General features: G+C 37.7%; 1 protein-coding gene across 3 annotated transcripts in view; it reads right to left on the reverse strand.

Annotated features, from left to right (window-relative positions):
• Positions 1-627: 627 nt before the first annotated feature.
• Positions 628-25,311, reverse strand: part of cntln (centlein, centrosomal protein) — a 175,796-nt gene continuing 151,112 nt past the window's right edge. For all 3 annotated transcript variants that reach the window (XM_056265144.1, XM_056265143.1, XM_056265145.1), the window contains 8 exons: positions 18,988-19,149; positions 16,098-16,195; positions 13,699-13,825; positions 13,340-13,477; positions 12,781-12,966; positions 8,886-9,056; positions 8,410-8,484; positions 628-1,256 (listed from right to left, as the gene is read on the reverse strand). In XM_056265144.1, coding sequence (XP_056121119.1) covers positions 1,146-1,256; positions 8,410-8,484; positions 8,886-9,056; positions 12,781-12,966; positions 13,340-13,477; positions 13,699-13,825; positions 16,098-16,195; positions 18,988-19,149 — 1,068 coding nt within the window. In that variant the 3' untranslated portion in view covers positions 628-1,145. The remainder of the gene's footprint in view (positions 1,257-8,409; positions 8,485-8,885; positions 9,057-12,780; positions 12,967-13,339; positions 13,478-13,698; positions 13,826-16,097; positions 16,196-18,987; positions 19,150-25,311) is intronic.

Here is a 25,311-nt window from a genome sequence, read left to right on the forward strand (position 1 = left end):
ATATCTCAGAAAAGGAAATATAATTTCATATTTAAAACATGAATTGCACATCAGTATTTATGCAATTGAAATTTTTGAATAAATCTATTTTTGCAACCTCTAAGCCACCATTAATCATACAGAGTATATATATATTACATATTATCTGCACGTATGCAACTGGAAAATGCTGTGTTAAAATATAAATAAATTGAATTGGAATTATTGAAATACTGAAAAATGGTCGGGTCTCACTCTCAGTTATAGTGATAAACATATTTTGCATACAAGCAAATTAATGCAACCATCATCCAATGCAATACATTTTTGTCCATTTGTTCATTGGAACTTTCTCATTAATTTAATTCTCATAAAATCTGTCTTTAGTTACAATTAAGAAATGAAAATGGTTGATCCACTACTCACTGTCACAAAATATAACACACCATCATACAATTTATTTATATCTAAAATTGTCCAAGGTTATTGATAATTATGCAATAACAAATTCTTTTTAGCTTTAAGATACTTGCTATTTCTTTACGCTAATGAAAATGAAGTGTACAAAAACGAATTAGCTAAAAAAATGATCCCAGCATAAAGGATCCAACTGAAGAGCAAGATGATGAATGAACAGAATGAACAATTTTTGGTAGGATTATTTTGCTGATTGTTCTTTAGCCTTGATGGTGTGAACTGAAGTTTGCTGGGGCTACATATACATATACATGCCAATGCGTCTAAAATATTCTTCATGGGCAAATCAGGTCAAAACATCAAGTGCACAATAATTTACATTAAACTAAAACACTAGAGATCAAATAAAGAAACTAATCTCCTTAAAATCTGGTTCTCAGTGGTTTCTGAAATCTATAAATTTCAAATAACAAACCAAATGGTGCTTTTGGTTTGCAAGTCCTGTATCATCTTTTCTGCCAAGAAATCAATGTTTTTTTTCAGAGGCGAATCACAAAGAGCACTTTATATTGCATTATTTATCTGAAAGTTTGTTGTGAGCGGCACAGGAATACAAGAGGGTAAGAGCAGAAAACGGGTGGAGTACTGCGTAGACAAGGGGCCTCCACTGCCATGCAGGGCACACTCCATCTTACAGAAGTTCCACAGTCTCTTGCTCCCTTTCCGTCTTTTTTTTTTTTTTTCTCTGGTCAGGCGTTTTTGCTGACTGCAGCTGTAAGTGCAGCCAGTTCCTCTGTCAGCACTTTGCCCTCCTTCATCTTCACCAGCATGGCGTCCATCAGCAGGCCTGCAGAGGGGATCTAGGGAGAGAGAGAGGGGGAAAAAGAAAGGAAAACCTGTCAAAAAGAAAAGAGAGGCTTTTTTCCTGTGCGTTTTTTTTGACACCAGACAGCTTCTCCGGGGTGTCTTTCGGCTTTGATGACGTCTCTAACCTGTGATGAAACTCAAGTTCTTCACTCTGATTAATTATGACAAGGAACAAATTCGAGGAACAGGTCACGGAGGCTTTTCTTCAATCTCTAGAAGAGGATATTTTGTGGAAAACACATTTCCTCAAAAAGTAAATGGGAATGTTTTGATGTTTGATTTGCAGCCATGCCACTCACGGCCTGCCACTGCTCCTGGCGATGCAAGGATCGAGAGAGGGATGATAAACGCGCAGTGTGTGCGTCTGCTCTGTGCTAAAGCCAAGCGCTAACCTATCCTCTGACTTCACTTTCTTCTTCCACCCAAAACCTTCTCAAGGACTCTGTGTTAATTAGCACTGGGGATCAAAGGCCTGCATCATCCATAAATATTGGATTAAACTTTTCTAAAAGACACACAGTAACATGCATTTTTTATATTCTTCATTGAGCGACTTCGCACAGAAAAATAAATGGTCTTAACTCCAGCAGAATCCTGAGTGTCAGACCGAAAAAGAGAGATGTGTAAACGCAAGAGCAAAGAGAGATGCATCGCAAATGAAGAGGAAAGAAAGTCTCATTAGGGAGAGAGGGAGCAGTGTTTTCCCCTGGGGCAGGTAGACTGGAGAAGAAGCCGGTCTCCGTCCTGACTTCATCAAAAGCCCACTTGAGCGGTGCTAAACTTCAACTACAGAGGAAAGGGCTGCAGGGGTTATGGCAAAGGAATGTGATATTATTTAATTACTCTTAAAAATGTCCCATTTTATTGCACAAAAACACTGAAAAGCTACGGCATCTGATGCCACGCTAGCCTGGGAGGCCTAAGTCACATCTTGGCTGCCTCGCTCAAACAGGCCCACAGGGACAGCAGACTCTGTCATTATCATGTAACAGCTGCTTTAGCAGGTAATCTCCTCCCTTTGGACAGCCCTGGTGAGCTGTTCACTATTCAACAAAGCTCTCTTTTGGGCTGCGTTTTCATTAACACACCCAGGAGTTGATTCGGAATCGACTGGCCTGGCCTGAGGAGAAGAGGGGGGGAAAAACCTGCAACAATATGAAGGTGTTTTATAGTCCAATTAAGTGACGCTGGTTTCATAGAGTGTGAAGGCGCCTGGGGCGAAGCTACAGGCTCAGTCACAATACACTCTGAGCTTCATCCCGCTAAGACACACACCCACAGATACTCTCTCTAAATGGATTGATCAGGCTCCTTTTGTTATCAGCCTTAAGAGTAGCTTTTGTGGGGCCAGTCTGTGTGCAAACCAAGAGTAGATCTGCGTACAATCAGCTAAATGTTTTGGGAAATCTACGCCAAGTGACGCTGCAGGTTGAGACAAATATCTATAAAGCACCGTTTCTTCCGGCATGTCCTCAGGTGCAGAAGAAATATTGAAATCTGTTGGCAAACAACTCTTCCGATGCCACTTCAATGCATTTTGCCGAACTCTCCCCCATCCAGACCACCATGGAATGTGGATGAAAAAAAAGAACCCCCCCCCCCCCCCCCCCCGATATTTATATATGATCATATAAAGCTTTCTGATCTTTGATCTTCACAACATTAATTTTAAATCAACATTATTGAACATGGGAATAAAAAAATAAATAAAAACAACAACCAAAACACCCAAGACCTACTAAAGTCTGCATTTGATTAGAAGATAATGAATGTGTCACATGTGGGAAAACAAGAGATCAGGTAAGAAAATCAAGCGTAGCGCCAATCTATTCTTCTGTACCAGTAATTACCCACCCTGCAATGCCTCTCTTCTCCATTCTCCTTTTCAGGTCACTGGAGACCAATATGAAAGGGAATTGGACACTTGGGGCCACAGATACTTGTAATTAAAACTCCTTTTTTTAAATGTTGTTTCTTACATCGTCAGGTCTATATAACCTGAGCCGGTAGATCTGACCTAAATACACAGTAGAATAAATATGGAGCAGTCTTTGTTCCCTTTCTCTCTCATTAGGAACTGATGGAGGGGAGGGAGCAGAATGAGGATCAAACAATAGCATCACGCTCGGAGAAGAGTGGTCTGTTGACGATGCTGTCATGTTAGGTTCACTGGTGCTTGACATTGCTAGTACTGTTGAATGCATATGGAGTGACGGTCATTATATGGAAAGAGAATGATGACAAATAAAAGGTTCCACAATAAATAAATAAAAAGAAGCAAAAACTAATATATATATATGTACTTTTTGTATTTATATTAATTTCACATGGGTATGATTTTTTTTATACCATTTTAAAGAAAAGTTTAAATTGAATGACTGGTGTAAACAAAATAAAAACATAAAATTGTTTCCAAATGCGAGTGTAATTCTGTACATCTTACTCTTACATTTTTTTTCTAAAAATGAACAAGCAGTGAGGCTGTTTTGCTCATTTTTGTTTTCTACTTTATAAGGTAGTCTGTAATATTTTATTCTTTTAATGAAGCTTTTTTCATTATGATATCAGGACAGTTGTATCTCCCTGATATTTTTTTAACTTAAAAGGCCCCTGTGTTGTCATTGCTTACTAAAATGAATCATTATTGTTAACTAAAATGATTTTCGGCAATTGAAATGTTATGAAATGAATGAAAACTGAAATAAAAATTAAAGCTATGTAGAAATATTTTAAAAAACAAAAACTAATAAAATGACAAAAGCACATACAATTACTAAAACTTAAACAAATGAGGATGATACTGAAAATATAAAAAGTTAATTCAAAATATGATGAAATACTAACAAGAACACTAAAATAACACTGATAGCCTCCACCCCGATATAAAAATTGTAACTCAGAAATTAAAAACATGCTCATCATAGAACAGGTGTCATTGCATGTAGACTTTCTGTTCTCTACATTATATTTTTGCACAAATTAAAGGATGCCAAAAATATATATATATAAAGCTGACACAAAGATTACCGTGGGCTGCAGCTCTGCCCATTTCAGTCACTGCATTAGTTGCCGCAGCAATTAAATTAAGTCTATACAGTATACCCCCCCCCCCCCCCCCCCACCCCATATGCCTAAAAAAACATAGCAGATAAGGTCACACGATGGAGTCAGACCACACAAACTGAAAAAACTCTTCTCAGCGCAGTCCTAACAGGACAGAAACACTACAGCTGGAAATTTGTGGACATTACAATCCAAATTCTGCTGGTCATGAAATAATACGAGTGTGCTGTCAGGCCGAAATGAATGTGCTTGATAAATGACTAGAGGCAGGGTGGCTCAGTTCATTAGCTCTAACAGTCATTTCCATCTCTTCATAAAGGCCGTGGTGTTATAATTTACCTCTAGTCAATAATTAGGAATCCACAAATAAACGCAAGCAATTAAATGTCTACTGCTACTGGGCGAAGGGGGTCCCTGGGCTAGATGAGGGTTTGCGGGTGGACACTCAGCATAGGATGGGTTATTCACGGCCTGACACATTAAGCCGCAGGGAGCACTGTGGACTAAATGCTTATAGGTTGTCGGTGTTATTCCCAGGTTGTGACCCTCAAGTGTGGAAGTGTTGTTGTCTCATTAAGAGAGAAGGGAATGAGTTTAGAGGTGCTTGGAGCACGTTGTGGCAAGAAAAGGGGAAAAGAGAGATATCCAAAGAGAGAGATATGTTCATTAATGTTATTTGAAGTCAGCAAAGCAGAAACGCGCTGTGGCAAAGGCAACAGATCAGAAGCAACAGTCCGTAAGCTTTTGTGTGATTTCCTTTCCTGTGCGACTCAGACAGGCAGATAAAATGACATGAGAGTGAAAGGCACCTCTTCAAAACGCGCACACCGAGTCCCAACATTATTCTGACATGCATGAGCTTGTTACGTTGACATGTGGCACTGGAGTGATGGCTGTGCTATTGACAGGGCCACAGCAGTAATAAGAAGTCGTCACAGTGGTACCACCATTAGTGGCTGACAGTGACAGCTCACGCTATACACAGAGACTGACAGGCGAGAGAAAAGACCTCGCTTAGGTAACACACACACACACATTACCATTTCACCAAAAAGGCCGTGGTACTGACATGGGACTTTGCATACGCCAGTGGCTTTGGAGTATCATATGAAGATCAAACAACTTGGGCTCATTGGAAAAACATGCCTCTACCTACATTTTTGCTCCAAACTCACAAAATGTACTTATACCTGCAATTCACTGCAGTTTCCAGCTGGAATGGACACTAGAGGGCATTAAAACACCTGCAATTTGTATTCCCTTTGACACAAATTATGATTATGAGTGTAATAGACTTTTTTTGTGTGGTACCTTGCACATTACTACGCTATACTACACAATACTACAACCTCAAAATGCTATTACCACAGTGCATGATTTGTAAACAAATACATGTTGACGATTGCATCACATAATCAGTTCCGCATGTATGGTTTTTCTGACGAAGGAAACTTGCTCAGTACACATAGCATCTGCGATGTGGGGCGCTCGGGTACGAGTCCCGTAAAACACGAGTCATAATAAAAGAGCACAAAGACTTGTAAAACAAGCTAAAATGGCACGGTTGGTTCAGGAAATGCATTAAAACTATCGGTTAGGTTTAGTGTAGGTGGTACATTTAAACGTGATAGAGCGTTAACCTTTTAGGGACACTCAATATATTTAATTTAATTTCTGAACTGATACATAAAACAATCAAAACGTGGCGGATAAAATGGAACGCGATTACAGTCCCACTCACTGGACCTTTCCCTTTGAAAGTGTTGTGAAAAGTGCAAGCAGCAACGCAATATCAATTTGCAAAAATGTTGCCACAGGTGCGTTTTTCCAATGAGCCCGGGTTGGATAAAAACATGCTAGTACAACATAAACAAATTGCAACATTGACCTAGTCGTCTGTTACCCCCCCCCCCCCCCCCCCCCAAAAGAAAACAAAAAAACACATAAAAAACTCACCTGCCAATAAACTCGCTTGATCACTAGTCAGAGGAAGAGCCACCCTCCCTGTGGAACGTTAGGAGACGGGGGGTGGAAAAAAAAACAGGATGAGCATGTTGAAAGAAAAGAAAAACTAACGTGCGGGTCACCGTGTCGGTGTCAGCACACCTCTCTGGGGACTCTGGCTGGTCTCAGCCTTGTCATACAGCGAGCAGTCGTGTCGGCCAAGCCGAGAAAACGTCGATAGCAACTTGCCTGTGAAGAGTCTCCTGCGGGCCGCTGCTCTGTTTGTGTGTACGTGTATGTATGCGAGTGTGTCAATAGCAGCCTGCTGGTGGAGAGTCTCTAGTGGAGCTGGGCTCAATCTCCCTGCATCGACAGACCTGCCAGATCAATACTTGGCCCACCACTAACAAGCTGCTTCGGGGTCTTACAGCCCAGCAGAGGAAGCAAGAGAAAGAAAGAGAGAAAAAAAGGAGGGAGAAAGACTGAGCTGCCTGATGGCAGTCTTCAGAGTCCTCTAAAGTGTCCAGCGGCAAGAGGCAGAGATGTGCAGACTGGGTATAGACAGGTCACAGAGGTCAAAGGTCAAAGCCACTAGCGCTGTAGTGACACGCCAGAGCCCGTGAATCATACAAGATGCACGTTTCAGGCTGACAACCAAACATACGCATACACACAGAAAGCAGAAATCATAAATTCTTTAATGATCTCCTAGATATTGTTGCTAATAGATTTCATATTATCCATGACAAACAAAAACTGTATGTAAAAATAGGCTGAAGTTTGAAATAAGGAGAACGGGAGCTAATTCAGTCAATCATAAAATGAATAACATGAATATTTGGTGTGAACTAGATTTTGAATGTTGAAACAACGGTTTCTTATTGAGCCTTTCACACCGGGAGCGAAGTTTTTCTTTGGTGAGTACTGTGTCTCCCCCCCCTCAGCTCCCCCTCTCCCCTCCAGCTATGAAGCGCACCAACCAGTAGGATTCGAGCTCTGGGTCATGTCTTTAGAGTTGATGCAGATACACATATCAGAACATTTGGTGGTGCTCAAGCACTATAAATTGGACACTGGAGCAGCAGTCTTCTTCACACTCCACACATGTTGAGCCCAAGCCTGAAAATTACTCTAAATGAAATGTTTGCAGTTCGCTTTACACTACACGCATAACCTATAATTAGGTGGTTTGCATAAAATATTACTCAAACATTCAGTCTCCCCATCAATATTCTTTTGTCTGTATTCTGCACATATTTTCAATTACCCACACGAAACCACATTCTTTCACTACAGTTTTATATGTGCATTTTCTTCACCTTGCATTAATTACCTTTTTATTTAATAAAATCTAAGACTGTCAAAAGATTTTAATTAATTAATTTTAAAATATGAATTTGTATTGTAGTTAATGCATACAGTTCATTTTTAAAATAAGTGGGGAAAAGAACAAATATGTGTGAACTAGGTTCAACAATTTGTTTAGACTGTACTGACAAAAATATATCTATCAGCATATTTAATAATTAGGACAAAGGTAGATTTCTTTAAAATTTTTCTCCCTTGCAAATTTTTTTTTTATAGAAAATTCTATATTCTATATTTTGAGTATTTACTCAAATAAATCAAATCAAATGATGCAAATCTTTAATAATTAAATGATACATTAAATAATACACATTGAGATATAATTTATGGTCCAATGTTTTTGCTTCTGACCTTTTATGATTAAATTCCACAAGGGAAATGACTTTACTTTAGCTAAACGTCACACCTGTTACAATTTTTGTAAATATTGCTGAAATAATAGTAATAGTGCCTCTCATGCTCCTGTTCTTCTGATAGCCAGATGGCAGGGCAGCTGAAAGATGCGTTCACGGCGCACCATCTATTGTACCTTGATTTTGCTTTATGTTCAGCCTGACAAATATAGACCAACGAATAGACCATTCATCTGCGATTAGGTTCGCTTTTTCACGGTGTGAAAGGGCCTTAAAAGATTAATATGTTCATTTTAAAATCTGCAGGATATGTTTAAAAAACGTTCAATTTCCCTTAAAGCACCACTTTAACAAAATTATGTATATTGATAAAATGTGAATACTAATATATATTTTTTTGTTGCTAATGAAATCAAACCTGCTGCTGAAGGATGTGCTGTACATGTTCAGTCCAATCTGTGTCTGGCCCACGACCCACACACGCCTCCTCACACTGCAAATCATAAAACATGGCCGGAAATGCTGTTAAAAGCCATGAAGAAAATACTCTAAATTTCTTTTGTGTGGGTGTGTAGGAGTGCAACGGTGTCACGGGATGACCCCCAAAGCAGCCCAGCTTAAATATTTGGAAATGAGAAAAATAAAAAATAAAAATAAAGTACTTTAAACACCCATGAGTACAATATTGGCAGGTCTGATCAGAATATTCAAAAGTACAAATTATGCCAAATAAATGTTTGGTTGGCAATAGTAATAGTAACAATAACAATAATAAATACATTTTTGGAATGTTTGTTTGAGTATTGAGTTTTATTTATTTTTTCATTTGTAATACACGTTATTCTACATTATGTAACTATCTTTTGTTTCCCACAATACTCAGTCAATACTAACCTCATCTGTGTCCAGCATGTCCACCAGGTCTGTTTCTGTCATGTTGAGGATAGATGCTGCTTTCACTAGTGAGCATTTAGACATTCGGTTTCCTTCTTTTTCACTCTTTTTCTTCCTCCTCAAACGGGCTTTAGCATCCTCCACATTCTGTGCCAATTCATTAGCCAGTGCCTTAAAAATAATGGCGAAAATAGACATACGCATAAACATATAGTCTCTTACAGTACATCTAAAATGGCTAAAGGTGTAAAGAACGTGGTGTGATCAAGAGCTCAATGTTAGGGATGATTTCGTCAAATTGGGAGCGGCCTGAACGAGTAGCCGGATGCTCTTGACTTTTGATGCAAGATCCACTGAAATTTCGAAGGCTCTCGTGTTGATTTGGAGAGGAATTGCACATAAGAGACGACAAGCTGCTAAAAAACACACACTTTGATTTACTTCATTTTTTGTATGGCACATATTATAAGAGGTGCTCTCAGAAGAGTGCAAATAATGGGGAGACGAGAGGCTCTTAAAATGGCGGTGGGTAACGTTGAGTCTTATTCTTTGTTGGGCCCGTTGAGCGAGCTAAATGGGAATTGTTGCTAAATACTGAGAGACAATTAAATGTTAAAGCTGCCACTGTACATGAGAAAGTCAATAAAGTGAGCTCCCCTTTGTTTCATTTTCAGCTTATTGATCGTAGCAATAATCTCTTGTATCATTCCCCATAAGCCTTGTGAAAACCTGACCTTGGAATGGACAGTCTGTGTGTGTGTGTGTGTGTGTGTGTGATTCCAGGTTAACCCACAGAAGTATAAGTGAGAGCAATCACACGCGGTTGATCAGAGCACAGTTCTTTGGGGCATGCTCCATTTCCCACATCTCCCCATCACCGTTATTTGTTTCATAAAGCCTCCATCATAAATACTTTAAATGGATCTTCATTATATTTCAGGGGATGCTACAGGATTACATAAAGGTTAGTCTTGCGTCCTCATATTCACACACTGCGAATGTGCAGCAATGCCATTAGGAACTAAACTAGCAAATGTCTCTATAAGGTGTAAATTCTAAAAACATTCATTTATGTACATTAGGGGGAGAAAAAGATTAGATGTACTTCAAAGCAGAGGTGACTTAACAGGCTGCAATTGAGCGTAAATGTGCAGTTTGCTGCCAAGAAAAAAAGAAGAAGATATTTTAAGAGACTCATTGACCTTGACACACAGTCTTGAGAGTGTTCATTTCCAGTTTTTTTCCTAATAATAACAAAGCTGCTTCACTGCTTATCTTTTGGCATAATATTTTATTATTATTTGTTAGGGAAAAAAACATACCCCCCCCCCCCCCCCCCCCCAATATCTTTAATTGCAAAAACAAAATATACAAAATGTGTTCATTCCTCTTTTCCTCTAACAATTTATTTCACCCACCCTACCCCAGAGCGAATAATACGAAAGATAAATATAATAATAATAATAATAATAATAAGTAAGTAATAATAAAAATATATACTTAGTATAGACTATAGTATAGACAACAGTGAGACAATAATTCTTAGCCCATTCTGTCTGATTTTGATATGCATATCCAGGTCTCCTGATTCCACATAATTTCTTGGGGGGAGAGTTTTTAAAATATAAAACATTGGGTTCTATACTGAAATAAATGTTTAGGGAATATTTCAATTTCAAATAGAGTATCACTCTAAACACTCTAAACAAACAAACAAACAAACAAACAACGCTTCTCCTCTGGCATTCTAAAAACAGCCATTTCAAAACCAGGTCTTATTTTACTAAAGTGATTTACTTCATTATAAAAATCAGATAGTATGGGGCCATTTTTTATTCGTTCATGAATTCTTTCCCAGAATTTCATCCTTTCAATTCAGCTTTTTTCAATTACCATATCAGGACATTTATCACATTTGTTTACTTTAAATTTGCAAAAACATAAAAATGAAATTTAACTCAGTAATTGTTTATTATATAGATGTGTATTCAACAGATAAGAACAAAAAAGAATGTCTTGTCATTAAGTTTTACAATTAATAGATAAATATCAATTGTATATCATTTATTTCCCTGATAAACTGTGAGTAGATTATACAAATGCCACTGTTATACAAATATGCACTATGTAGCAATAGGGTATAGAGTAAAAATGTAAAGAGTTAATAATCATCAAATAATGCTAATAATCTTTGTTGGCGGTAGAGGAAAATTCCTGTGAAATTGAGATAAATTGGTCAATGTGAACTTTCACTCCCCTTTCGCTTTGCATTTACATACACTACATAAACATTATTAAACCAGCAACATTCAAAATTCTCCAAAGGAATGCTCAGCTCATCAACAAACTGTCAAAAGAGCCTATGACTTTATTTAAAGCTTAATAGATATTCACTGTCACTAGTCAAAGGGTAGATTCAATTGACCTAAGCCCAGCGCACAAAAAAATCCAGAAAGAGATTAAGCGAATTTATCACATACTCTGCACAGCTCCCCTGACCGCTTCTCGAGAGCCAACCGTACTGCAGGATAGTGTGATGGGGGCCAAGAGGAGAAGGGCTCTTACCCACAATCACCCTAGCCACAGGGCCAATTTACCAGTTCCCTCGCAGAGGAGGAGGATTAGAGGAGCCGAGGAGAAAAATTCCTCTTTAAATGACTTACCTGCATTAAACCACGCTGGATTGTATTAGAAGATAAACTATGGAGGAAATTACTGAGAAAATAAATTAGACTTTATCTTAAATCTTTTGTGACATTTGGCATTTTTCACTCTCAACACCATTTGAATGGGGAAGTAAATGTTTACCAGCAACACAAAGTAAAGGGTGGATACAGTCGTGTTAATGAGGTTTCTTAATGACTCCAGGTCATACTAATCTAACACGCTGTCTTAAAGATGTCTTTATTAGTGCAATAAGCATTTCATGCAATTTGAACTATTCCTCAAGTTGAGAAGACAATTATAAGCATGAAATCCTTTCTCTGTTACACCTGCACTATAACACACTACATGTTATCAATTACTCATGGCCACATACATTTGCATAATTCAAACAAAGCTCTTCGATGGATCCCCAAATGTCATTATAATCATCCCAAAAGATCCCTCTTGAAGCTTCCTGACAGGATGGCATGTTCAAAGCTCATCAATCCATGACAGGGGGATGTAGGCCAGAGAGCTGGGCCGTCTACAGGGACCATCATTAACACACTAGCAGGAATCAGCTACAGGTTAACTATGTTGACTATACGAAACCACGGGCTACAAAACATGCTGGGTTTTGATGACAGATTGTTTGCAAAAGGAGTTTTGGAATGGAAGCCATATCTTTTTCTGCAAGGTTTGCATATTGATCATACCTCATATGTAGCACCCCGTTTACACGTTAACAACTGTTTGAGGTGATCTGATCACAAGCGGAGAGTGTAAATACAGGTGTTAAAAATGTATCGTGATCTGATCACATTCAGAGGTAGCTGAAAACGCAAATGACCTCACTGCATTTGTAATGTAAATGCTAATCTGTCCTGACAACAAAGGTTGCCTCCTCACCTGTCAATTTTGCTGGTTACATGCAGCTTTAAAAGAAAATAACCATTCAATATTTGTGTAAAAAAAAAATACAGAAAATATGTGATGGCACTTCTTTGATATGCCTGAAATCAACATAATATGAAATGTGCAGAACACACACACACACACACACACACACACACACACACACACACACACACACGCACACACGGACACAATATTATTATTAATAAAAACAGAGACTTTCTCTGCGAAATAGAATTGCAAGTGGTCACAGGATACACATTTGACATGTTAGGTGAAAACAGTACTATGCATCGGCTTAAACAAGTAATATGAAGTTGGACAGTTCAAATACCTCAGTGAATGTGCGGTACTGGTGCAGCTGAGAGTCAGCGAGGGTGAGTTTTCTCTGCAGTGTTTCCAGAGCCTGAGAGCTCTGCTCGGCTAAACCATGCATCTGTTGGGACGCAGTCCGCTCCAGCTCAGCCATGGCCTGATCACATTCACCTATCCGCACCTGGAGGACGGTCACTCTCTGCTCCTGGGGATATGCACACAGAAATAAGAAATCCCACCCAAATAAACACTATTATAAATTCTCACAATTATTTCATGATTTAGTACATTACACTATAGAAAAATAACAGATGTATAGAACAGATATCTAGTAAAATTATAGAATGAATCCACAGATCAATAGCATAAGATGAAACTGGGGCAAAGTATGGAATTGAGGCCAAACATCAAACAAGACTAATGGTAATTAGGTGAATAATTATATAAAAACAAAAAAGGAAGACAATGAAGGATAAGCTGAAACAGAGTGCTTCATTTACAGAGCATATCACTAAAGTGACATTACAATTACTGTGTGATGGAAATATGATTGATGCAGATAGTCAAAGCTATTAAACCTTTTTCTGAAGCTCCTCTTTGAGTTTTTGGCTGGTTGTCTCATGTTGGTTTTTTTCTGCGGTGGCAACGGTCAATCTTCTCTTCAGAGAGTCGACCAGGGCTTTCCGGTTAGTTGACTCATCGGAGAGAGATTTTATCTAACAAAGAAAAGCAATTGTTATTAAATTAGACTAGGGTCACTAAGAGCAAAATTTCAATTACTTCAATATTTTTAAACAGACAGTTATGTGGAAGTCTAGGAAGTTCAGACTCTGGATGAGTGACACGATCAATAATGGCAGAGAGAATAATTAATTCCAGGTTGCTCCAAGGCTGTTGCCATGGCTAGTACAGCATCTGTTGTTCGAGCAGGACCTACTTTCTTCTCTAAGTCTTCAGTTACTGCTCTGTGGCTCCGCTCAGAGTCCTGGCAAATCTTTAGTCTGCTCCGCACATCATCCACCAGCTGCCTTTTCATCGTCACATCCCTCTCTAAAACACCGATCCTGTACGCAAACACATTCAGATAAACATTTAAGTTTTTTTTGTTTTTGCTTTTCATTTTCAGAAACAAACCACCATTTGTTTATGTGGACTCACTCACTTAAAAAAATAACAAATGGTAATTAATAATTAAACAGAGAGAAAATAAATAAAATGCCAGCAGTCTTGTAACCAGATTTGCTACTAAATAGTTTAAACATCTACACATCTCCGTGATATAAAAGTGTTGGAATATGTTAACATTTGAGGGCTGTTTTACGGACTGCCTCCTTGACCAGAGCTGCTGTAATGATGAGTAAAGGTCCTTTTAAATAAATATCCTCAAATTCCAGAGAGAGAGTGCCTGAAGCAAATGCACTGAATAAATGTGAGAGCTTCTTATTGGAGTGACATTAAATTAAATAAGACTGGGTGGCCTGGGGAAATGGAGTCAGGTTACCCAACAGCCATTAATGAGAAAACCCATATTGACCCCGCTGTAGAGTGGACGAAGCCGTTTCTCCTGTTGACTTACAGCCACGCTTCACCCATCCTCCCCCACTTCACTCCATCTTTCCCAAAGCTCAAGAGACCAAATGGCAATTAGATCTATAACATTTATTTTAGGGGTACGCGTGCCCAAAAAGAATAGCGGGACGGTGATACTGATGACCGGCGCGAGCCTCAGAACAGCCCGCTGAAATGTTTGAACGTTTGCTTTCCTTCGCGCTCCCCGCTTTGTCTCTTTGGTGTTGAGGTGCTAGATTGCTAATTCAAAATGCATTTTGGATGCTAATACAGTTGTAAGTGCTTTCATAGATCATGGATGCACAGTTTGCAGTAGAAAACAAAGGAGATGAATACATTTATGATATGGAAAGACAACAGGCGGCACATGAAAGGCAGGCCTTTATGAATAAGGCAGAGACCTCTGCGCCGGATATTGACTCAGGACATGGCAGCATGCTTTGAAATTCACTTTTTTTGAAGGCAGTGCAGCAGATGTATTTTTTACAGCGTCTAGACATGTATTTCATTTAAACAAGCTGCGTGGCGTAAGGCGGCTACCGCTCACAGGGATTCCTCATCTGTGATTTCACATGTTGTCACTGACTGGCGTGAAACCTCTGAGTTTTACCTGGATGCGGACACACGCTGTGACATTCACATAATCCTTAGCATGCACATTCTGGAGAAGAAAAAAAAAATCCTATTCTCAATCCATGCCTTTGTTTTCCAGTAGAAATGTGAACATACTTAAAGCTACACTGTGTAGGAATATCTCCCATCTAGCGGTGAAATTGTATATGACTATCAACTGAATATGACTTTCTAGCCCCTCCCATTCCGAGGGCGTTTTAACTCCTACGGTGGCCGTATTATTCCAAGATTAACATGGCTTCCAGTTCGACTTCGTCCATGAGTGTTCATTGACGTGAGGAAAAGTATCCTAGATAAATTTATCTAGCGTTATGCACAAACAATGCACAACAAGAATAGGCGTGATCCTCCATCTTAAAAAATCTGGCTTTCAAATCTGCCGGCAGTCGCGAGTAATCTCCCCCTCACATTTGTCACGGTGCCACTGAGTGTAAAAGCGCGAAAGGCGAAGCTTGAATTTACAGGTATGTATTTTCAAGATGGAGGCGCAACAGGGCTGCCGCCATTCGAGCGACTCGCCCGTATGTATTTTAAATGGCAGATTCTACGCTTACGAGAATACTTGATTACTTGGTGGAAGTAAATACACATAAATGAACACATATACTTTTGAAAAAACAAAGTGTTTTTTTTTTGCTGAGAATCAACTTAAAAAATTACACAGTGTAGCTTCAAAACAAGAATTCTCCTTGAGAGGAAAAAAATATTGCATTTGCCTCAATGGCAGATATTTTGCACTCGTTTCAAGCAAAACCTCACTAAATGTATTATTTACTATAACAGCCATTTTTTTCCACTGAGATGGGCTAGAATCAAGTGACACAGAGAGAAAGGAAGAAAATAAAAAGGACAGGGAGATGGAATGCAGTTAACACAACAGACTGTCAGACTCGGTGCCCAGGGCAAGACATCTTATGACAATAGTGCATAACTACACGGGAAGGAAATTACACCTCCTCTCTCTGCTAGTATCTCTGCACATAGCCAGCTTCACGCGTTTCAAAATCTGGTGTTGAAGTCTGCCACATGGTGGAATCAGACACTGCAAGAATGACCCAGAGCACGAGAAAGAGAGGGTGAAGAAGTGAGAATACCTCAAGACTGAAGGAAAGAGAGGGGATAGAGCGCATTTACCTCTCGTGCAGTTCCTTCAGAGTCTGATCTCTTTCATCTAACTGAGCCCTCAGGCTCTTGTTAGCAGCAGTGTGTTTGCTCATCTCACTGCTGGCACTCTGTGGAGAGAAAGAGTCACACATTTATCCTATCATCTGATATCCCATTGTGCACGACTCATTTATGAGTATTGAGCCATCGGGATGCTTAATGAGGATGCTGTTTCACATCTGTTTCACAGAAACATACACATCTACTTATGTCCCGTGTATTGGCTCTAGTTTCTCTTTATAGGTCAATGTTGTGACACTCATTTTTTTGTCCAAATATATACAGTTATTTTAAAAATATGTATATTTATTTAGACATATTATGTGTGAGGCTTAAATTAAAAGGTGAGGCTTAAAGTAAAAAAAAAGTATCAGTCTGGACATAAAGCAATTAAGTACAATATCTGATTAAAATTCTTTCAAAAAGTTAAACTAAGTAGTTTGATATATCTTTTTTTATTATTGCGGTAACACTTTACATTGAGGTTCATTTGTTAACATTAGTTACTATATTAGTTGACCATCAGTGAAAAATATTTTTAAATCATTTATCAATCTTAGTTAATGTTAATCTACAAATACATTATTAAAATCAAAAGTTGTATCTGTTAATAGTATTTAATGGACCTCAGATAAACAGTTGGATTTTTATTAACTATCATTAACAAAAATTAATAAATGTTGTAACAAATGCAAATTTTTTGTTAACATTAGTTCTTTAATTAAAAAACAGTATAATATTTTAAGAAAAAAAGGTGGCCCAAAAGAAGTCAGTAAAATACAGCAAGCCCTTTTCTTATCATGACAAGAAGGTAATGATAATTTCTGTTTCAATAATAAATCACAGGGAGGACCCCTGTAGATACTGCTGAATGTCCGCCATGGTCAGTTTTTTTTTGATTATATAAAAAATGATCTACTACATGAAAATTCATAAACAAAAAATAGGTTATAGATATAGATGTAAGTTTTTGTATATTGGTTTTGTTTGTTTGTTTTATTTGCTTATTTTTTCTTTTTAAATGAATAAGACATGCACACAGAGTCATATATTTAAAGTAAGGAACATATTTATTTACTTAATGGTTATACTCTGTCTTTTTTAGAGCCTTTATATTTAAATTTTGTATATAAAGGCTCTAAAAAATGCTCGAAACCCACAAAAATACAATGTCTACAATTCTAAGAACATGACACTTGCATTTTGGATTTTTAAAGGATTTTTCCTCTTCATCTCAGACATGCTTATTTGTCACTGAATTTTAGATTATGTTTTGTCCCACTGTATATTTACATATTTATCATATATAGCATTACTTATTACGCTGGGTTTTGATCTATTTAGTGGCACATTTGCTCAACCTCTGTGAATGTGTGTCAAGGTAAGAGGCACACGCACAGAGCGTCTGAAACCCTGACGACAGGTTGAGTTGGTGGGATGCCTGTGATCATGTGAATGATGGATATTTGTATGTGCACCTTGTCTTTAGTTGAAAGGAACGGAGGACTCGTTTATGTAGCACACATCCTGACTGCATTTCACACACACCCACACACACTCTCCTGTCTCTTGAACATGACACTATCATTGAGCCCAACACAGAAATATAAAGAGCAGTGCCAGACCCCATAAATCAGTTTGCTGATATTATACACCAAAAGTGTCACCAGCTTTTAACACACTGACTTGTTTATAGGAGAAAAATAAATAAATAAATAAATAAGGAAAACAATGTGAGGGCTGGTTCACACAGAACATGTTTTTGCTTTGAAAAACGCAAGATGCGGGCAGTGGAATGGGGAAAAAAACGTAAGGTCTCGAGACGCGTCTTTTAAAAGTTGAACTTAATTTAACGTGATCGCCACGTTTTTAGAACGCTTTGTCATGCACGAGCCGACGCAATACGCCAGCGCAACGGTCAGACACGTCAGTCTAGCGCGTGTTTACATAGAAAAACTATGAAAAAGTAGTGCACTGAAATATAAAAACACGTTCTGTGTCAACGGCCCTTAACAGTGAAGTTAACAAGATTCTTCAAATGGAGAAACTCAAACTTTAATGTTTGAACATTATTTCATGAATGACAACTGCCCAACGCCCATCAAATCTACAGCATCATGCAAGTGTTCATTTTTGAATATGCATATATCTATAGCCATTGGTCACCATTTCTTTTATAAGATAAATGACTGAATAGGTGTCCAAATAAGATTAGATGTTGCTTTAGCAAACACCTGCACTACTGCACTTCACAGTTTAATTTAATTTATTTAGTAAAATATCAACAATGGGTTCATTTTCTCATCTTAATAGTCTTAGAAACTTCTTGTATACAACTAGAAACCACTGCTTTACATAATCAAATAATACAATTATTTAACGTTCTGAAATATTTTAATAATAATTCACACCTGAGGTATTACCACCTCAGGAGTACATTATTTTTCAATAATTCAATTCAATTCAATGGCCCGTCGTCAATTATTCCTTATATATTATATTATATTAAATACCTTGTTTTATAATTTAGCTTGCTAATAAATCTGGTATTGTATACTATGAATATTGTTTGCCTGTGATGAATTGCTTGTTATATTCCTCAGAAATTGCTTTGTATAAAAGTGACCGCAAAATGAACAACTGTAAATATTAGTTATAAAAAGAGTTGTTAAACGACCTAAAAGAACCACTTTATAAAGAACAATATTTCTAAAAGCAGTGATTTCATAAACCATTGTCATAATGTCTATTTGTTTGGTACTGATGTACTGATGCGAATCGTCCCACACAGGTTACTGTTTTAATCTATCAGTCAAATGTATAAACTGTACCTATTGAACTGAAAATAATTGTAAGAGACCTTCAGTCGTTGAGTGAGCTGTTTGACTTGGGCCTGCAGGCGCTCCGGGTCTATGGCAGGGGGATTCACTGGTATTTGCTGTCGGATACGTCTCCACTGCTCTAACTCCATCTGCAGTGACGCCTTTTGTTGCTCCAGACCAGCCAGCTCGCATGCCTGCTTCTGCTCACCAACACACAAACAACAAATAAACAAATCCACATGTAGGAGCTCTAACAACAGCTGCGTAACAACAGAGCAGATAAATATCAATTAAGTGAGACGCACAACAAAAAGGCAAAAGTCTGATTAAACAGTTTCTGGTTAGTTTTATGATTAAGGAGAATTTTTTAGGCTCAGGACTACATATGAGTTTGCGATTAAAGCCCTAAATCCGATTAAAGCCATATGCTAATGAGGAGGCAGATCATTCCTCCGTTCTTCTGTTGATTGTCAGCCTTAATAGAGCCATTGTCGGCTCGTCCCAGTGCACTCTGGGAGTTTATCAACACTGCGTAGAGCTGAAAGCTGAGCACCAGGGCTAATTGCACTCTCACTCACTAACACACACACACACACACAGTTACTGCATAGAACTAAATGAATAACACAAAGCCCTGTTTGGGGAATAAAACCACAGAATTTTTAACAACACTCAGTTGTGATACTTACTCTGTCCAAACATAATGATTTCTTACTGCACCTATCATAACATATGTGGCATGGCAAATCAACACACACACACACACACACACACACACACACACACACACACACACACACACACACACACACACACACACACACACACACACACACACACACACACACACACACACACACACACTCTCTCTCTCTCGTGGAATATCTCAAATGCCATTCATGCAACTGCTGATATCTGGGTTCTGACCTTTTAATAGAGCATTCTCTCTCTGTCTCTTTTTTTAGGTTTGTGCTAATGAAAGTCATGCCGGCATCATACTAAAATGCATTGATACTGTTTCCAATAATTTGAGGGTTTATAAATGACCCTGCACTGGAGGATCATGTGTCTTTCTGTCTACATCCACTGCCCCCCATAAGCAAATAAAACACAGATTTTCAAATTTGATGATGCCAAGGACCTCATATGATGATAACCATATGATGATAACCTTCGAAAAATTTAAAGCTATACATTTAAAGGGTTAGTTCACCCAAAAATGAAAATTATGTCATTAATGACTCACCCTCATGTCGTCCCAAGCCCGTAAGACCTCCGTTCATCTTCGGAACACAGTTTAAGATATTTTAGATTTAGTCCGAGAGCTTTCTGTCCCTCCATTGAAAATGTATGTACAATATACTGTCCTTGTCCAGAAAGGAAATAAAGACATCATCAAAGTAGTCCATGTGACACCAGTGGGTTAGTTAGAATGTTTTGAAGCATCGAAAATACATTTTGGTCCAAAAATAACAAAAACTACGACTTTATTCAGCATTGTATTGTCTTCCGCGTTCAGTGACACTGATGACGTAAGATGCTGCTGACGTGTATCTGGTGCGTCCGTGTATTCGGGTTCAAATAAATATGGCTGGGCAAAAAAATGGAAGTCTTCCTCTGTGTCGAAATCCTTAGACATGTTTGCGAAGATTGTTTTGTTTACAGCGTGCGTCTCCCTCAGACTGTAAACGAAGCTCGGGCGCACCAGATAACACGTCACCAGCGTCTTACGTCATCAGCATCACTGAACGCGGATTGACAACAGAACAGAGGTCTTACGGGCTTGGAACGACATGAGGGTGAGTCATTAATGACACAATTTTCATTTTTGGGTGAACTAACCCTTTAAAAAGGTATAAATATGAAAACATACAGTACTGTGCAAAAGTCCACCATTAGATGTTGTTTTAGCAATGGTATAATGACCCTATATGATTATTTATCAGTCAAAAAAAAAAAAAAAAAAAAATTAAATTACAGATCCAAAAGAAATGGTTCTATAGGCTAAAAAGGCAAGTATTTAGTGACCTCCACTTACACTTGCGCAATAGCAGGAACCTAGATCTCTTTAACCTAAATGGAATGGAAAAGGACTGGAAGGCCAAGAAAACTTTCAAAATATGATGAGAAGTTTCTCAGAGTTTCTTCTTTGAGAAACTGGAAGAAGTCCAGGAGGTCACTCTAAATACTGATTTTTGCTTAAAGAAGCCGGTTTGTTCTGATTTGTTTTTTTTATTATTATTAATTTTGTTACTTTTTTTGTACATATTTCCTGTATTTCTGTTTGAATCTTAATAAAGAGACTGAAAAATAAATATGGATTGTCCTTAAAACATTTGTAAACAACAAAGTTGGTAGCGGCCTAAGACTTTTGGACGGTACTGTACATTTTTGTGTAAAAATATACATTTATACTGTGACAAACAGAAAACATTAATAAGTGTGATATTATAAAGACAAAACTATTTGATGTCGCAAAATTAAATAATTATATATAATTTATAATGTCATTGTACTAAAGTCAAAATAAATAAATATAAAAAATATTATCTGGAGATCATTAAATAAATAATGAAGTTCTAAAATAAAGATTTTAATGATTATTTCTTAATGTCTACACTAGGGCTGTCAAAAAATTAAATAATAATAATAAAAAATGCATAATTTTGTATAAGTTGTATAATGATACAAATGAAATTGCAATTCTTTTTAAACATCTATAATACTAATAATATGAAATGTGCTAAATGTTACACATATTTAATTATTATCTACAATAAGTTAAAACATGAACTTTAACAGTCCTAAAAATGCATTAGTGTCTTTTTCCCTCAAATTTTTAGTGGACCCCAATAACCCTTTGCAGTCCTCTGGGGGTTACCGAACCCCAGTTTGAAAACCCACTGTATGTTCACTATGGTCCACAGTGTTTCAAAAATTATGTATATATTTTATATAAATATAATTTTACATAATTGTATATTTTTTTTTAGCTTTTCGTTTTTTAGCTTTGAGCTTTCGTCAAATTAGCTTGAGCTGATTTGTCACGTCTACAGATCACTGATTTACGAATTGCCACGACCAGTCAGTCACCTGGAGCAGTAAATTAAACTGTCAAGCTTGTTAGAATCCAGTCACACTCGTCTCCCTTACCAAACTTGGACGAGATGTGGGGAGGTTAGTTTGGCTTAACGTTAACAGCTCCTGAAAGCCTCACTGTCAGACGAGGAGTCTAATCCTGAGGTAATCCCGACCCTTCCAAAAAAAGAAACACGGACTACACCTGCAAATTACACAGATTACAGGCCCGGCCTGTCAAACAGCCTGTCAAGTCCCTCCTCCATGGTGATAGAAGGGGTTCCGCCACACTGCCCTCGTAATCCCACCGCTATGATTAATCTGAACGGCTCAAAGGAGTGACAGCCATCTTCACGAGAAGGCTGACCTGAGTGGGGGTAGATAGGTGATGGTGTCTTACCTGTCAAAGTACATTAAGTGTGTTTCCTCTGTCATCCGTAACAACATGAGCTTAGATTGAGGACAAATAGAGCACTTTTGTCACCTACACTTATTGTGTCACAGCACCAGCTTGTGGTAGGAGCACTTGTTGAATAAAATAAAAATATGTTGATTTTTTATTTAAGAAAGAAAGAAAGACAGCAGCTGGAAGCTCTACAGGGATATGCGCTGTGATTGACTGATGAAAGTGTCACTTCACTGCTGAGCATGTGTTCCACTTAGAGAGAACAAGGAACACACACACACACACACACACACACACACACACACACACACACACACACACACACACACACACACACACACACACACACACACACACACACACACACACACACTCTACAGCAGATGCAGTATATAAGGTGGTGCTAAAACACCCATCAACCACAGCTCTAACACATGTACGGAAGGGAGAAGCCATTCATCTCATCTAATATACATCACAGACTCTGTAATAAGAGATCCATTCTCTACTAATACTGCATATGACATCCGTGTGATCACTACAGGAGCTCTGTGACACTTCAGCTGTGGTACAGTATGACTACTCTGCTTCTCGGTTTAATTGAACTTGGCCGTTTATCACAAAAGCTTTGTCTTTTCTGCCTAGGCAATATAATGAGAGAATGAGAGAGAGAGAGAGAGAGAGAGAGAGAGAGAGAGAGAGAGAGAGAGAGAGAGAGAGAGAGAGAGAGAGAGAGAGAGAGAGAGAGAGAGAGAGAGACATTAAAATGAGCAAAATAAAGGATCGATACCAGACCACAAAGGGCACAGGGATCAATGTGAGCTGAGAGAAGTGTGACACCCGACACGAACACTAATACAGAAGAAACACAGACTCTCACTCACACAGACGGAAGAAAAAAAAGCACCAGAACATGAATGGATAAAAATAATGTGCGGAAGTGAGGAACTTGGCTGATAATAAAAAGTTCAAAACTGATGGAATTACTACTAAATAAATTAAACAACAGAAATTTTGGTCCAATTTTGTCAGAAACATAAATTGCACTATATTTGCTTCCAGTTAATAGAACCGTTATAATAAATATTCCACCAGTAATCTTGCTGCTGTAATGACATTCATTTCAATATGAGTTAATGATTCAATGTGATTTCACTTTTATGCAACAGATCAATTAACAATAAATGTACATTTTATGCCAAAAAATTTACATTACTTTGTCAATTTTCACCAATATTATAATACCAATAAAATGTATTCCAACAAAAGGTTAAAGCCACTGACATACACAGAAAATGGATCCAAATGAAATATCTGTTGTTTGAAGATTTTTTTAATTCTCAGTCTTTTTTTCTTCTTTCCTCCTCTTTTTTGATATTCTAGAATATAATATTTTATACCATTCCACTTATTTGTCTTTTTTATCCTCTCACGGAAATTCTTTTATCTACTTTTATCAAATTTCTGAAAGGACAGTTTACAGAATAAGAATGTGTATACGATGATGTGCAAAAATGGTACAGTGGGGATGGGGAGTTCTGTTTGAGCAAGATAATTGTTTTTGTTTTTGTTATTATTATTATATTTGTAAAATGAAGATAAAAAGACTTTAATGCAGAATCAACCTTTGTATTTAACTGAGAAACAACAGTTGTAGTTTTTTCTATTCTGAATAAGTGTATTTTAACAAACTGGTTGAGTCAATGATTCACTGACTCGTACAAAATGTCATTTGTGACAAATACTACTATTTGTCCACTAATGTACCACTAATGCACAGACTAACTATCTGGAATGCTGAAATTATAGAAACACTGAAAAGTCCCAGTGATGTTGAACAGCACCCGGCTAATGAAATTCCCCATTTCTTCACTTTTTAATCAAGTACTACTTCAACACTCCATTAAAAGATACTCTATATTTAAAGGACTCAATGCACTAAATCAATTATGTTTAGACAACCAATATAATACTGATGTTGGACTTAATATTGAAACCATCGGAATGTCTGGAATGTCAAAATGTCTTGGTTACCAATGTAAATGAAGAAACACCAAATGTGCAGGGGGTATCTCTTAACAACGATGACTTTATACTGCAATCTAAAGTGTCAGATAATAGGTGGGTTATCAAGATGATGTGAAACATATTCAGGTGGTCACATGATCTCAACATGATTGACAATTCTTATATAGACTAAAATAGCTTTTACTAGACCACTGATATCTCAAGTGAATAATAAATTGTTAACGTCAAAAAAGTACTTTTCATTTATTTAGGTGTAAAAGTTTTTTTGTGGACAAATTTGCTGTCTTTTTTCCCACCTGCATCTCCTTCCATCATAGGAACATCTGCTGGTGGAGAAGTGTTTTACTCTGAACCCCCAGTGCTGTGGGATCAGACACTATTCAAATAATTCAATCTAGAATAAAAGACCCAGCATACGGCTAGGTGAACTCATGAATATACACAAGTATATTTGCATTCAAAGGTGCAGAGCTGGATTTGACACCCAAGTGTTAAACCCCCCACCATTCCAGCTGATAGCGTGATGGCGGGCTGCTGTCTTTTTCCCTGGCTGCCATAGTTAGCACTGATGGAGTCTTATATCAACTTATATCATATCAACATTTGCCTTGTTGCCTAATACAGATTAATGTGTCTCCCTATCCATTTATCTGTCTCACCCTCTATAGGCCCATTCTTCCAGATACACAGCATTTGGTTATCACCCATTACCAAAACGACCAGCCAGATGCTATAGGACAAGTAAACAACACATTTTTCCGTCAATACTTGGACCGAATAAAATAAAATAATTTTTGGTGATGAATATTTGCTGTTTAACGCGTTAAAAAACAACAAGACAATTTACACT

Source organism: Rhinichthys klamathensis, unplaced genomic scaffold, assembly GCF_029890125.1.
Source record: "Rhinichthys klamathensis goyatoka isolate OS25496 unplaced genomic scaffold, OSU_Roscu_1.1 h1tg000229l_1, whole genome shotgun sequence".
Taxonomy (NCBI): domain Eukaryota; kingdom Metazoa; phylum Chordata; class Actinopteri; order Cypriniformes; family Leuciscidae; genus Rhinichthys; species Rhinichthys klamathensis.